The following is a 15,175-nucleotide window of genomic DNA, read 5'->3' as shown; positions in this document are numbered from 1 at the left end:
ATGTCCTCATCTTTGAGCTTAGATTACAGGAAAACTGAAAGAGGTGACACAGATATTTCACTGGATTCTGACTCTAGGCTGTCGCCACTCTTCACCCTGTGATCCACAGCAAAAATTACTGTACGGATTTTGAGAAAATTGATAGTAAACTTTGCACAATTTACTCTACTGTACTCTATATATTCTCATCTTTGAGCTTAGATTACAGGAAAACTGTAAGAGGTGACGCAGATATTTCACTGGATTATGAATCTAGGCCATCTCCACTCTGCACCCTGTGATCCACAGCCAAAATTACTGTACAGTTTTTGAGAAAATTGATAGTAAAATCTTCCCATTTTGCTTTACTGTACTCTACATATTGACATCTTTGAGCTCAGATTACAGGAAAACTGTAAGAGGTGACGCATATATCTCACTGGATTCTGACTCTGGGTGACCCCCACTCTGCACCCTGTGATCCACAGCAACAATTACTGTATGGATTTCTGATAAAAATAAATCTTATTCCATTACCAAACAAAATGAGTTCATTGAAGTATTTGCTTAACTACAAGAAATGTCTTTCCACACACAATTTAAATTTTTCAAAATGTCATTCACACACCACCTCAAGTATCAACTTTAGTTTTAGACATTATTTATTCAGTGCTTAATCACAACAATAGTCAACTTAAGGCACTCACATAATAAGTTAAACCTTACAATAATACATACAGAGAAAAACCCAACAATCATATGACCCCCTATGAGCAACAGTGGGAAGGAAAAACTCCCTTTTAACAGGAAGAAACCTCCGGCAGAACCAGGCTCAGGGAGGGGCGGCCATCTGCCTCAACCGGTCAGGGTGAGAAATTACATTTCTCAGATTACTGATTTCTCATATTACTACTACACAGTTTAGATATATTGTTATTCATTATCTGTCATCACACAAATCAACCCAAAAAATCAAAAAGGAAATACTTGAAGTACGTGCACAAAGCAAGAATGTTATACACATTGTGTTTTACACATGTGTTCCTCAAAACACCAATAACAACTATAAGCAGATTATTAAAGTAGCTTTCACTGCATGTGGAATTAGGTTAGACAAAGCACACACTTCCACTCTGTCTTCTGAGCACTGCTGAGCTGTTCATTTGTCATGTCCAGGCATTCAGAATGGAACCAGCGGTTGCAGTTATCACACTGGATCTGTAAACAAAAACATATGAACTTTCATAAACACATTACATAAATAATTCTATGTTTTAATCAATTACAATCATTAAAGACACAGAGTCAAATATTTTTTGGAAGATAACATAAAAAATTTTTTAAAAATACTATACCCAGTCAGTGATGGAGGGTCCTGGATTAGGTGATTTCACCGTTGCACACATGGCACAGTTGTTGTCACTGTCAAATACTAAAACATAATATATATATATATGTTAGTGTTCATCAGTTTGACACAAATAAATATGTCCATTTGAAGAAGATATTACACACCGGAGGCCTCAAGTATTGTCTGTGCAAATGTCCTTCGTGCCTGGGCCATCTCTTTTTTGGTCGTCAAAAATGTCATTTCTGGTTTATTTGGGAATGCTTCCATTACTTCTTTGGCCATCTGAAATAAAAAAAAACAACAAAAACAATTAATTGAAAACATCTGCAAATGTTACACTTCCTGTTTAAACAATTTAACCTTTTAAGATTATTTTAACTTCCCCCGCCGTTCCTTCTTATCTAATTTCACAGAAAAATATTATTGCGTTAATGTGGTACCATACCATGATGACCATTACTCCACAGCTAGAACCATCGCGTTGAAATGGATGTGTCAGTACTCCTCCTCGAAGTCTCACATTCACCCAGTCTGTTTTGTTGTAGCATGTCCTCCTCATTTTGAAGTATTCACTTTGTGAACATAACATACATCACATTTATATAATAATGAAAGATAAAAGTCACACAGAAAAAGACACATATAGTACATATCACTGTTTTTAATGGTGTGTCAGAAAGCCCTGTGCTCTAGATTATGTTAGATGAAGTATCAAAATTATTAACATGTTCTTTTACATCTACAAATGTTAACTGTCTCAAATGTCTCACTGCTTAAACACTGTCAGTGGTTTTTTTATTATTTAAAATTACATATGTGTGTAATTTTGAATTATTTCTTAAAATTCATTAAAGAACTAATAACCACAGATTTTATTAAACTTTAATCTACAACCATACGTTCACCTTTCGAAAAAGACCTCCTAAGTCCTCCTGTCACTTTTCTAATACTTCATGTTATTATATACATGTAATAACGCATAATTACCGGAATCTTTTGGCTGCACGGTCAGACTCTTCCTGCTCCAAAGAGTTTCTTGAAGGATCGACCAAATACAGACAGCTGTCATCTGCATTTATGTACTGCGATAGATATATAAATTTAAAAAGTACATAAATTTTCAATAATGTGTTATTGAAACAAACTGTTTTCACAGAAATGCTGCTCATACTAACCAGAAACTTCCAGTGTATATTTCCAATGTTCACAAAGGATAAAATGGCTCTGTAGTTGTCAAAGTTCACCTGTGACATATTAGTAATTAATTACAAATTTGCAACAATACCTTTTCCATTTCGAAACATTAATTAACTTTTAAAAAATTTATTCTAGAATATATAAAAAAATTTATTACCTTGGACAAGCTTTGTCTCCTGATTAGTTCTCTCTCTCCATAGAGGATCACACCGCTTGTGTAGTGGTTCATAATGTAGATATTATTCCCCTGATTTAGCCGAATGGCCCAGTGGTACAGGAGACTTTCAATGACCTGAGGAGTATAATAAATAACCTTTTATTACTTTGTAAACATGATAAAGTTTTGGAATACAAAGTTTAATAAAGATTATTTTTACTTACGTATACTCAGTATTCAGTCATGAGGATATGCCTGGAATGTCGATCTAAAGCAGTACTTACTGAATGTGTAGGGAAAAACTATGTCCTGCCCCAGCTTTAACATTAACCTTATGCAGTACTTTTATTTTTTTTAAATAACTAGTTTACATACCTCTCCAACAAGCCAGCTGTGTGGTCTAAGGGTCAGGAACTCACTGTGACGTATGACAAAGTTGTTACCTCTAATCTGAGATGGGACCACAGAAACAACAACTTCCGTTTCCTGTTGTTTCCACAAATATGCGACCTGTGTTTCAACAAGACAATAGTAACTAAATTCAAATAATCCTTCTTATGAGAACATTCATTGTAATCAATTGCAACGGTTTTAAATCTAATTTTTAAAAGAATTTTATGTACCTAATGCAACAACATGAAAACATCTCCAAATTTGACATAGATTTTAATGTAATTTATTTGAGATGTTAAACTATATTAAGAAATTAAAAATTGAGTCAGTTACTGTTGTTTTTGTAATATTAAGGCCAGTAACATGTAAAGTTACATTGATTGTTGGACTGACATTTGTCATTTTTCTGTGGTCTGTTATTTTTCATCCATCAACACATACATATAATAAAATCTAATACATAATTACAAAAATATGTACAAAAAAAAATTGGTTTTTCAAACAGATGACATAGTTAATGAATTAGAGTTTGTTTGTGAAACATCACCTGTGATGCAGTCTGCTTTGTTGGACCGGTTGTGTTTCTCTCAAGGTGCTCTGTCATTTCCAGTGTAGATGGAGAATCCTCTGGCCCCTTGATTTGTGGGTTGAATTTAAAAGAAAATATTTGTTACTGCTGTGATCATTTTAAGTAATTTTTTTATTAAGGAAAAATTGGGTGTACTCACTGTCCTCCTGACATCAGAGAGTGGCTCCAAAAAGATCTCTTTGAAGGCCCTTTCCATTTCCTTCACGGTTGGATCATCGTTGTTTACTAGGTGTATTTCAAATGGAGGACTTGTGGGGTTCTTATGTTCAATGTACTTTTTGATTGTGGTGACTACAACATCAGCACAAATTGAGACTGGAAAGTTGAATATTCCAGAGCTCACTGCTGGAATGGCAACAGAGGAAAATTTGTGCTCTTCTGCACATGTCATGACGTTCAAAATACCTTTCGTTAAAAGGTTCTTTGCATGGGTTATCATGTGCACTGTGGGGTCATTCTGCAGACACGGGCCTACCAAATGAATCAGCTTCATGCAAGGTAGTTTGCCTGCTGTGGTAACTGCAACTTGTCCAGCCTGTAATTTGCCATTTTTGGCAATGAAGAGATCACTCTGTGCTTGGATAGTATGTCCTCCAGTAGCAGACAGTGCCTTTGCAAGTCCACCCATGTGAGAGAGACTTTCATTAGCTGCATTAACAATTGCATCCACTTTGAAGGCACATAAATCTCCTTTCCATACTGTGACCGATGCTTTATTAACCATGCATGTTGCTATTTTTTGGCAAACGGCTATTTGTTCCTGGCTCTCATCCTACAAAGATAGACACATGTCAATTTTTAGAGTCATTTATGACAATAACACACAAAAGTTAAATGTAGACATTAAAAACATTTCTAAAAATACCTGGTTTTGACGAGCATCATATTGTTGGTGCTGTTCCTGTTTAAAGGTTTGAACAGTATTCTTCCCTTTTACCTGTTAACAGATAACATTTTTGAATGACTTAATATAATATAATATAATATAATATAATATAATATACAAAAGCATATGGTCATAAATGAGACAAACTTGTTCTGATTTGAGATGTATGTAACGAGTGAGCATCTGTCCTGCTGTTGGTGTACCACATAGGAACTGATATGACTGTGTATGAGTGCCTAGTCCCCTTAAAGGACTCTGTCCAACATTACGTCCCAAGTAAACAGAGGAACTATGAGATAAAAACACGGGCAGTATGTGATGCCCGGTCCAGCTGTACAGAGAACATGCTAGTGTATGATTGCAAACTTGCTTGCCTGCAGTCAGGGAACGCGAGCTGTGCTTAATACAGTAGGTCTCCAAAAGACAATAATCAGCCTTGAAAGCTTGTTTAATTCAAATGCCCTTGGCCTACAACTGCTGAAAACGAAGCTGTACATAGTGTGACCAGCAAAAAGCAAAAAAATTGAGCTTCCTCCTGCACTTATGTCACCTATGGACATGCATTTTTTGGCATTAAAGTGGGGGTTCACTAAGGCCTATGCGTAGGTGTAATACAATGTCAAAACACATAAAGATTTCAGGTAATCAGTTGTAATACAGTTTGATAAAACATTGAAACACGGAGACGGATGATAATTTATAATTCATGCTTTATAAATATTCAAAGCAGACGCTTTACCCCAGAGGACAAAAGGAGTATGGCAATCGGGAGGACATCACAAGGTTTAATTATTGAAAATAATGGGAACATGATGACTTACCTCAGTTCTCTTTTTCTTCAGTGGCAGTTCTGTCACTAACGGTGACACATACACACCTTTTCGTTTAATGCGTCTGTCTTTCCATTTCTCCATTTCCACGCAAAAAGACTGTTGATTACACATACATACTTTTAATGCTTACTTAATTTTATCATCTCTTAATTATATAGTCACTTTTTCTTAGTTTCTTGTTCTAGTTGTATAAAACACATTTTTCATTATTAGGAAGTTATTCATACCTTTTGTCTTGATTTTTTCATGTCTGCATATTCAAGCAGGAGGGCATCGTGCATTTTTTGATAAATTTCCACAAAGTCATCAAGCCTTGTCAGTCTCCTTCTCTGGATACGGATTTTTTTCAAATCCCACTGGCTTTTCTCCATGATTCCTTGGGTTCTATTGTCTTGTGTAAAATTCTTAAATGCAATAGTACATTGTTTAATTCAGTATCTATGTATTGTAAATTTATGTACAATTTATGTTTCTTTTTCACTTATTCTTCTCAAAATGATACCTGGTTCTTGGATTGCTGAATGTCATCATAGAGTTTACTGAGCTGCTGGTAAGCAGGACCAGTACCATGACGTCCAAGATCCCCTAAGGAGAATACAAGTAATTCAAAAACATATTTAAAATAGATAATTCAACATTTAGCACATTTACATTAATTAATAACTGACAATTTCAGATAGTAATACAACAAATAAAAAAACATACCGAGCATCATTGATGACCACAAAGTTGCATGTGGTAGAAGGTGATTTACCAGACCGGCAATAAATTTGGGTGCATGAAAGCGGTTTCTTTCGCCCTCACAGTCCAGTGTTGCATTGTCAACAATTGCCTGGAAATGGGTCTTCAAGGGGGGATTCTGAACGTCAGTCTGTAAAACAGATATATATCTGTATTCAGCAAGTTATCAAACCAAAGAAAAATTAATTATATAAAATGTTATTGTGGTTTAAAATATATATTTTTAAAATAATGTGAATTCATTAATTCATTTGGGACAGACACAAGTAAAAAAGTTATTAATATGGTTACTTAAAAAATAAATCTTAGCTAACCTTGTAATCTTCAGCAATCACAGTCTTTTCATCCAAATCCAGGGTTCCCCGTTTTTGCATAAGGATTTTCAAGTTGTTGTAGTGTTTTGTTACATTCCTTCCACTACAAGGACTGCAAAACACTATTGCTGCACTATGGACAACATCATCCATGTCTTTTAAGTTATCACAGCATGCAAGGAGCCCAAACACATGCATTCCAAGCCTGTAGTTCTCTGGAATGCTGGGAAAATGAACAAATGAAATCACTGTTAGTAGGACCTTTACATTACAAATCTTGTATTATTTTTTTAAATTATTCATATAAATGTACTCACTGTTTTTTACAAAGGTCCTTGGCATTTTTCATGACATGGCTCAGACATCGATGAAGAATGGGAATGTTGAATTGCTGTGCTGAATGCTGGCCAGTGAGTAAGACATAGTACTTCTGCAGCAGATCCTCTAGACTTGTTCTGCAGAATGTCATGGAAATGGATCGGAGGAGTACCAGGGATCCATCACACATGAACATGACAGGCCTGTTGTAGGCCCGATTACCAAATGCTCTTACAAGATCAGTCTGAAAGGCTTGCAAGAAGTATGTCACAGAGGCTGTAGTGTGGTCACATGTGACATATGTAGCAACTGGAAGAGGAGAAGCACCTTTGGATGGGTTTCTGACAACCAACTCATACACATAGTAAGGTGGCGTTCCAGCACTTTCTTTTCTTATTATACTTCCAGTGGCATCAAAGTACACAATGTCTTCTTTGCATCTTTGATGAAAAACTGACAAGGTTTTCTTAGACCACAGCATTATGCCCTTTGGATGCATCAGAATCTTCTGCAGTACGTCCTTTTCAGTGTACTGATACTGTTGAATTATCTTTTGTAAGCTAATCAACTCGTTGGGATCTGCTCTACTGGCTTTTCTTTCAGACCATGCAATGTTTTTCAACACTTCTTTTGTTGGAGCATCATCTCTGTTTCCAGATTGGATCACCTTTTGTGGCACTTTCTGTAAAGACTCCAAGTACAAGCTCCTTGGTAATTTGTTTTTGAGGAGCCTGTGCACGCACAGGCCGCCTTTTCAGCTCTTTGTTATTATGGCAGACCTCACCTCCTTTGAAAACGACTTCTGCTTTCAGTGTCTCTTCGTCATAAACCACCACAGCCACAGTGACAGGGCAGTCCTGAAATCTGCAGTACCCCATACACCTGAAAACTGGTGCCTTTGATCTTGAAGAGAGTTTTTTCACACTGTGTCTCCGAAATCCAAAACTGCAGTACGGGTTAAGTGTTCTGATTCCACTGGCAATTATATTTGTCCACTGCAATCCTTTAAAATGTCTTCCTGACTGATGTTGCCGTAACTCCTTCCATTCATTCTCATTTATGAAAAAGAAAGTTTTCTGCTGTGGCAAACCAGATGTGAAAAATTTGTCTTCAGAACTGCTACTGTCTGTGTTGACTTTAGCTGATTCATCTGATTCATTCCTCTGCAACAATCAGATATACATTTTTAAAAAATATATAAACACTTTCAATGTTTGTCACTACAGTGTCTCTATGAAAATCCAACAGCATCATTATGTTACAATTTCACTAACGAACCCATAGGACAAGTTTCACAATCTCTTAGTAAATTTGTCTTAGTAAGTGAATATGACTAAGAAATATTTATTTTACCTCAAAAGATCATCACAAAAAGATTTTAAGTTTAAATTTAAACTTTGGATTACTGTTCAAAACACTTGAAATTTTAAATATAATAATTACATGATAGTGTTTAACAAACATATAAACTCTGTGTTTTCTTTCTCTGTTGTGTATTAAAAACAGTGTAAGTTATGAAATTACCTTAGCATTTGCATTTGAAGACGAAGATTTAGAGTCACTCTCGAGGGATTGTGTGTCTGGGGTATGGATGCCGCTCTCTGCAGTTTTTTGAAGTGCATCCTGTGAAGAGAAAGCGATTTCGTTTCTTTACAAATTAATGTTTTTCCAAAGCATCACAATGTAATACTGAATAAAATACAAATAATTACCTCGTATCTTGAAGGTAAAGGTACATTTCCTACAGCTTGTGGAGACTTTGGCGCAACAATGTCTTCCTCACTCTAACGAATCACAAATTAATTAAAACATAACAATTAGACTGAAATTTCTGTATGTCTTTGTTAAAACACATTGTTACAAAATATTTTGAAAAAAATCACTATGTAATGAATGTTTTATAAGGGAATAAATATTCATTAAAGGAATATATTACTGTAATTATTGTAAATGAAAAAGTAATCTTCTGATTCAGATTTTGGAACTTGATTGGGCAATAACAAGATCAAATGGAGAAATTAGAAGAGTGGAAGACATGGAGTGAAAAGTTAGTCAGCAGCAGGAGGATGAGTTGGTTACTCCTTTAAAATGGGGGTCAGATGTGACACTCAGGTCTTTGTGTGGCTCTCTTGTGGGTGCTTAAGGCTCATGGTTTGGTGGCTTGCTTTCATATGTGTTTACCTGCTGAGAAGTCTATTGTAATCTACTTTCTTGCTCTCCATATGACTCATTATTACTCTGTTTCAAGATTTAAATTATTTTCAAGATGACATTTTGGAGTGAATTTGTTTTATTTGTATCTAAAAAGCAGGATAACTACAATGGCTGGATAAGGTTGTCATGATGGCTTCAAATTTTTAAATCTGACAGTAAGTGTATGACACATTGCTTACAATGGAAGGAAAATCATCTCCAAGTGTTGTCTCTGCAGTAGGAAAATCAGTCTGTAGCAAGGGACCCTCTACCCCTGATGTGGTCTGTAAAAATATTTGATTTTTGCATAATAATTTTTAGTACAGGAAGTTCAAACAAAGAAAGAGCTGTTCTTTTTTTAAAGTATTTTTTAAATGGACTAAATATAAATACTAAAAAAACATTGCTTACCTTTTCATACTGCAGGACTGCCTTGACAATTTTTTTCCTATTAAAACATGTATTAGGCACTCCCAAATCTCTTGAGACATTTTCCCAAAAGCCATGCACTTTGTGAACACTGTAGGTCTTTAGACTGGTCCCGGGTTCAGCATACTTGTGAATGACCTCTAATATATTTGGCAGGGGTTTTGAAATTGTCCGTGCCTTTTAATGTAAAAGAGAACAGTGACATTAACACATCATACCTTTATTGTGCTGTAAGTGTATATTATTATCACATTATTGTTTGTTAAATTACTTGCCTTTCCAAAAACTGAAAAAGTGCAGGTCCTGAAATTTTGAGACAAATTAAAATTAGTACAAAGAAAAAAAAAACATATGAACATATCTGTTATACTGAGATCAACCTTGCAACACTGATCAACAATAACATATGAAATGTGAACTCTTCATTAAATTTTAATAGACTTCAGAAAACATTTTGGGGCACTCCAAGTACCCACACTCTAGTGATTGATGCCAAAAAATCTTTTTGGTGACTTTTTCTATGCCAACAACATAACAGGTAGCATTTAGATTTTTGGACATACAAGCGCTAACTAACACAGCCCTCGTTAATGTTTATTTACTAATAAACTATCTCTAAGTTCTAAATTTTAAAATTCACAGTGCAAATTACGGTACTGTAATTAACACTATAGTTAAAAAACACAAGCAATAATCCACTGTGTGTAATACACATTCCCTAATTCCATCCATCCATCTTCATCCGCTTTATCCGAGGCCGGGTCGCGGGGGCAGCAGCCTAAGCAAAGAGGCCCAGACCTCCCTCTCCCCAGCCACCTCCTCCAGCTTGTCTGGGGGAACACCAAGGCGTTCCCAGGCCAGCCGAGAGATATAATCTCTCCAGCGTGTCCTGTGTCTGCCCCGGGGCCTCCTCCCGGTGGGACATGCCTGGAACACCTCGCCCAGGAGGCGCCCAGGGGGCATCCTTGTCAGATGCCCGAACCACCTCAGCTGGCTCCTTTCGATGTGGAGCAGCAGCGGCTCTACTCTGAGCCCCTCCCGGATGGCCGAACTTCTCACCCTATCTCTAAGGGAGAGCCCAGCCACCCTTCGGAGGAAGCTCATTTCCGCCGCTTGTACCCGCGATCTCGTTCTTTCGGTCACTACCCACAGCTCGTGGCCATAGGTGAGGGTAGGGACGTAGATCGACCGGTAAATTGAGAGTTTCGCTTTTACACTCAGCTCCCTCTTCACCACGACGGACCGGTGCAGCGTCCGCATTACTGCAGCTGCAGCCCCAATCCGTCTGTCGATCTCCGGCTCCCTTCTCCCATCACTCGCGAACAAGACCCCGAGATACTTGAACTCCTCCACTTGGGGCACTCTCCAGAGTTTTATGGTCTTCTACTCAAAATCTGGCATTTTCTCATCGTCACCATTCCCTAATTAATTTAGTAATATTAATAATGTTATACTATGTTACATATACATTTTGTTATCACAAAGTGTTATCACTTCTTTTTCTCAATGAATATATATATTTTGGAAAAGATACAACATCAAAAGTCAAAGGACTGAGCAGTTTTCACTAAGCTTAACTGGAGGGTGTTACTTTTAAATGTACGCCTAAGACTACAAAATCTAATCTTCGGTATATGCTATATTTCTATATATGCTCTCTATTGGTTAGTATATCAATATTATTGAGGTTTTCAAATTCTAAAAATTTCGATTTTAGACACATTTCTGGACGAAGACTATACACAAAGCGCAAACAATCTAAAACAATTTTCTCTAATTAGACTGAGGAAAATAACTGGCATTAAATGGCTAGAATGTTCTCGTTTCTTGTTAATAGTCCCATTTGTAGTGTTAATTACTCACCTTTCCATTTTATTGTTGGTGGATAAACCAAAAATTTTAGTCCACGTAGGCCTCGATGAAAAGTTCAGTGTACTAATAATAATTATATGTAATGACAGCGTAACCACATATAAACGTTTCCTGTCGCAATGAAAGCTACGTTATCTGTCCGAGCGACGCAACACCTCAATAAATACTGAAAGATCAAAAGTGGGTTGGCTCTATGTCATGTGACTCTTGTCCCACACATCAGTTTGCATTGAATTAACAAATAATACTAATTTAATTCTAATAATGAAGCAAAAACTAAAAAATGTTAAGGCAATGTACGGCCTTGTTATTTCATGTATAAAATATAATCAAAATAGTATTGGCAGAAATATTTCTACGAGTTACAGTATGAAAAAAAAATTATGAAACCTGTAATCAAAAGGCAAGATATTGTATAGGTAATTCATAATATTAATGTTAAAGACAATGCGTGTCAGAGAAAAAGACAAAAGCATATTGCTTAAAATATATTGTAAAAGATGTGATTAAAGACTTTCATATAAATTATGAGAATTGAAAGTTGTTTTTATACTTCTAAGACTACTATTACTTAGAGTGACGTGAAAATTAACGAACAAGAAGGAAAATATTATTTTCTATTGAACAAGTGAGTTGAATTAGATTTTCAATGTTTTTGCAGTTAACATATTTACTGAGACAATCAAAATTGAGCATGGAACAACATCTGTTACATGCCATGGTACCCAGCTCTTTGTTTTCTCTTACTCTTGTCTTTCAGGTGTCAAGCCTCATTCAATACTCAATACACTCAATGCAAAGGTAATTGGCACGTCTCTATTGGCTGATCTGGGGAACAGTAGACCAATCGCTTGCCTGGGATAATTTCAAAAAACAAGCTCCCAGGCCAGCAGGTTGGCTTCAGACTGTCTTTGAACTTTTGTTAGTAGGTGTCTATGTGTGTGAACAGAGTGTTTGGGTGTGAGGCTGGACAGATAAGATCGGGGTACCCCAAACACATTCAACTGAGCTTTAAGTGTGAAAAACACTAGGTTAGGCAGGTGATGACACTTTTGTGTCATGTGACTGACCTTATGTGTCAAGCAGGTACACAGGCCTTTTGTTTTGCATATTATTTTATTTCCACTTTAGGGAAGCTGTTGGCGTCTTTTTGTTTTAGTAATGTCTTTGATCTGGCTCAGCCGCCCGGTTCTCGTCCCCAACATTTTTCTTTTGTTAAGCTTACTGTTATCAGGGCATGGTAAATGAACAGTAAACCTTGCCTGATGACTAATCTTCCCGTTTCCCTATCATTGATTTATTTTGGTTATCATGGAAGAAGTATTAAACAATGCCTTTTATTAGAACATAAGCATTGATATGCAGTAATTGTATTTGAATTAGTTAAATATGAGTGGGCAACTCTGAACATGACAAGACTGCATTTACTTTAAGGAATTAATAGACAAAAAGTAGACATATTGTTGTCATTATTTTTACTCTTCAATTTGATGTGTTTTTTTCTTTAAGATCAGTATCAGAAGTTGCTCCTCCACCATGAAAAAAAAACAACTGCATGTATTATTTTACTACATCCATGATTCTCCTCTGTGGTCTTCCTCACTCATCCTGTTTGGAGCTTAATGTTCAACATCCTTTATCTATTAAAATTACAGAAGTAGAAGAAAGTAATCATCAGAGCACGAATCATGATAAATGATAAATAGATTACCAGTACATAAAAACATAACATTTGCATAATTTCTCTGATAACCCTGCATTGGATGGGTTTATTAACGGTGGGCTGAAATTGTACTATAGTCTGCGGATGAGGAACTTTTTAGAGTGTTGAATTAAATGTCCTCCACAATCTGTATATGAATTGTCATTAAAACCATAGAGATTCTTACTTATAAAGGAAAGAAAAGTGTGACAATGCCCATCAACATATAGTGTATATTTTTTGAAACATTACAAAGATACATGTAATTCTGGGTTCACCTGAATTACAGATTAGACTGGTGGACAAACAGAGATGCTGTGTACAACTGGTGACAGCATCAGTGACAGGGATGCCAAAAGGAAGAACAAATTAATCAGCAAGGCTGGAAGCAGAATTAGGAGGCGTCATAGTCAGCGAGGGTCAGAGATCAATGAACAAATTGCCCACCTTCTTGGATAATGCATCACCCTCAAAAGGATTCAAAATTTGGGCCATGAAGAACAGTTCAGGAAACCTATTTTATTGTTTCGTCTGTGAAACTGTATAAATGAAATGTAAATTATGTTAAAGGCAAACACATTTGTAAGCAATAAGAAACAAACATGCTTTGCATTATGCCTTTAAACATCTGTATAGACTTGATACAATATTTATTAACTGAATTTAAAAACATGTCTTACATAGTGGGAGTATTTCTTTTACTGATGATATTTCAATGATATGTATTTTCTATGACTAAATAATGCTCTAACACATGGCAATAACAGCAGATGTGGCAATTTTGTAATTTGTTGTATAAATTTGATATTATTTTAGGCAGTATATTTTCTTAGCCTTTGTCATACTCTGTCAACACAGCAATCTCAGAAACCGTACAGTATATTTGGCTGTGGATCACAGGGTGAATAGTGGCAACAGCCTAGAGTCATAATCCAGTGAAATATCTGCGTCACCTCTTACAGTTTTCCTGTAATCTAAGCTCAAAGATGAGAATATATAGAGTACAGTAGAGTAAATTGTGCAAAGTTTACTATCAATTTTCTCAAAATCCGTACAGTAATTTTGGCTGTGGATCACAGGGTGAAGAGTGGAGATGGCCTAGATTCATAATCCAGTGAAATATCTGCGTCACCTCTTACAGTTTTCCTGTAATCGGAGCTCAAAGATGTCAATATATAAAGTACAGTAAAGCAAAATGGGAAGATTTTGCTATGAATTTTCTCAAAATCCATACAGTAATTTTGGCTGTGGATCACAGGGTGCAGAGTGGAGATGGCCTAGATTCATAATCCAGTGAAATATCTGCGTCACCTCTTACAGTTTTCCTGTAATCTAAGCTCAAAGATGAGAATATATAGAGTACAGTAGAGTAAATTGTGCAAAGTTTACTATGGATTTTCTCAAAATCCATACAGTAATTTTTGCTGTGGATCACAGGGTGCAGAGTGGAGATGGCCTAGAGTCATAATCCAGTGAAATATCTGCGTCACCTCTTACAGTTTTCCTGTAATCTGAGCTCAAAGATGAGAATATATATACAGTAGAGTAAATTGTGCAAAGTTTACTATCAATTTTCTCAAAATCCGTACAGTAATTTTGGCTGTGGATCACAGGGTGAAGAGTGGCGACAGCCTAGAGTCAGAATCCAGTGAGATATCTGCGTCACCTCTTATAGTTTTCCTGTAATCGGAGCTCAAAGATGTCAATATGTAGAGTACAGTAAAGCAAAATGGGAAGATTTTACCATGAATTTTCTCAAAAACTGTACAGTAATTTTGGCTGTGGATAACAGGGTGAAGAGTAGCGACAGCCTAGATTCAGAATCCAGTGAAATATCTGCGTCACCTCTTACAGTTTTCTGTAATCTGAGCTCAAAGATGAGAATATATAGAATAGTACAGTAAATTGTGCAAAGTTTACTATGAATTTTCTCAAAAACCGTACAGTAATTTTGGCTGTGGATAACAGGGTGAAGAGTGGCGACAGCCTAGAGTCAGAATCCAGTGAAATATCTGTGTCACCTCTTACAGTTTTCCTGTAATCGGAGCTCAAAGATGTTAATATGTGGAGTACAGTAAAGCACAATGGGAAGATTTTGCTATGAATTTTCTCAAAATCCATACAGTAATTTTGGCTGTGGATCACAGGGTGCAGAGTGGGGGTCACCCAGAGTCATAATCCAGTGAGATATCTGCGTCACCTCTTACAGTTTTCCTGTAAT

The 15,175-nt window shown here is 36.3% G+C and overlaps 2 protein-coding genes across 2 annotated transcripts; both read right to left on the bottom strand.

The window, feature by feature from the left end:
• Window positions 1-705: 705 nt before the first annotated feature.
• Window positions 706-2,771, bottom strand: LOC147308191 (uncharacterized). The gene is made up of 7 exons (XM_086272041.1): window positions 2,685-2,771; window positions 2,506-2,574; window positions 2,318-2,412; window positions 1,776-1,902; window positions 1,495-1,612; window positions 1,335-1,411; window positions 706-1,197 (listed from the first exon to the last, which is right to left on the bottom strand). Exons 1-7 carry the CDS (start codon window positions 2,754-2,756, stop codon window positions 1,084-1,086), a joined length of 672 nt encoding a protein of 223 aa, XP_086128167.1. The 5' UTR covers window positions 2,757-2,771; the 3' UTR covers window positions 706-1,083.
• Window positions 2,772-3,591: 820 nt separating this feature from the next.
• Window positions 3,592-6,805, bottom strand: LOC147308190 (uncharacterized). The gene is made up of 8 exons (XM_086272028.1): window positions 6,768-6,805; window positions 6,441-6,663; window positions 6,091-6,256; window positions 5,888-5,970; window positions 5,613-5,789; window positions 4,532-4,603; window positions 3,806-4,438; window positions 3,592-3,711 (listed from the first exon to the last, which is right to left on the bottom strand). The coding sequence occupies exons 1-8, from the start codon at window positions 6,803-6,805 to the stop codon at window positions 3,592-3,594; spliced, it is 1,512 nt and encodes a 503-aa protein (XP_086128154.1).
• Window positions 6,806-15,175: the final 8,370 nt, after the last annotated feature.

Source organism: Aulonocara sp. 'chitande type north' Nkhata Bay, linkage group LG18, assembly GCF_057382095.1.
Source record: "Aulonocara sp. 'chitande type north' Nkhata Bay isolate Kocher_YH1m ecotype deep benthic linkage group LG18, A_spYH_male_GT1.1, whole genome shotgun sequence".
NCBI classification, from domain to species: Eukaryota; Metazoa; Chordata; class Actinopteri; order Cichliformes; family Cichlidae; genus Aulonocara; species Aulonocara sp. 'chitande type north' Nkhata Bay.
This window is presented reverse-complemented; position numbering and strand designations above follow the sequence as displayed.

What these genes read in the sequence shown, in the direction of transcription:
- LOC147308191 (XM_086272041.1), bottom strand. Translation starts at nt 2,756, where the DNA reads ATGAACCACTACACAAGCGGTGTGATCCTCTATGGAGAGAGAGAACTA. An exon ending in ATATACACTGGAAGTTTCTG is followed by an intron (nt 2,413 to 2,505) that starts GTTAGTATGAGC and finishes TATCTATCGCAG; the next exon opens with TACATAAATGCAGATGACAG. An exon ending in CGTGCAGCCAAAAGATTCCG is followed by an intron (nt 1,903 to 2,317) that starts GTAATTATGCGT and finishes ATGTTCACAAAG; the next exon opens with TGAATACTTCAAAATGAGGA.
- LOC147308190 (XM_086272028.1), bottom strand. Translation starts at nt 6,805, where the DNA reads ATGTCTGAGCCATGTCATGAAAAATGCCAAGGACCTTT. An exon ending in GAAAAATGCCAAGGACCTTT is followed by an intron (nt 6,664 to 6,767) that starts GTAAAAAACAGT and finishes TCATTTTCCCAG; the next exon opens with CATTCCAGAGAACTACAGGC. An exon ending in ATGATGCTCGTCAAAACCAG is followed by an intron (nt 4,439 to 4,531) that starts GTATTTTTAGAA and finishes CTATCTTTGTAG; the next exon opens with GATGAGAGCCAGGAACAAAT.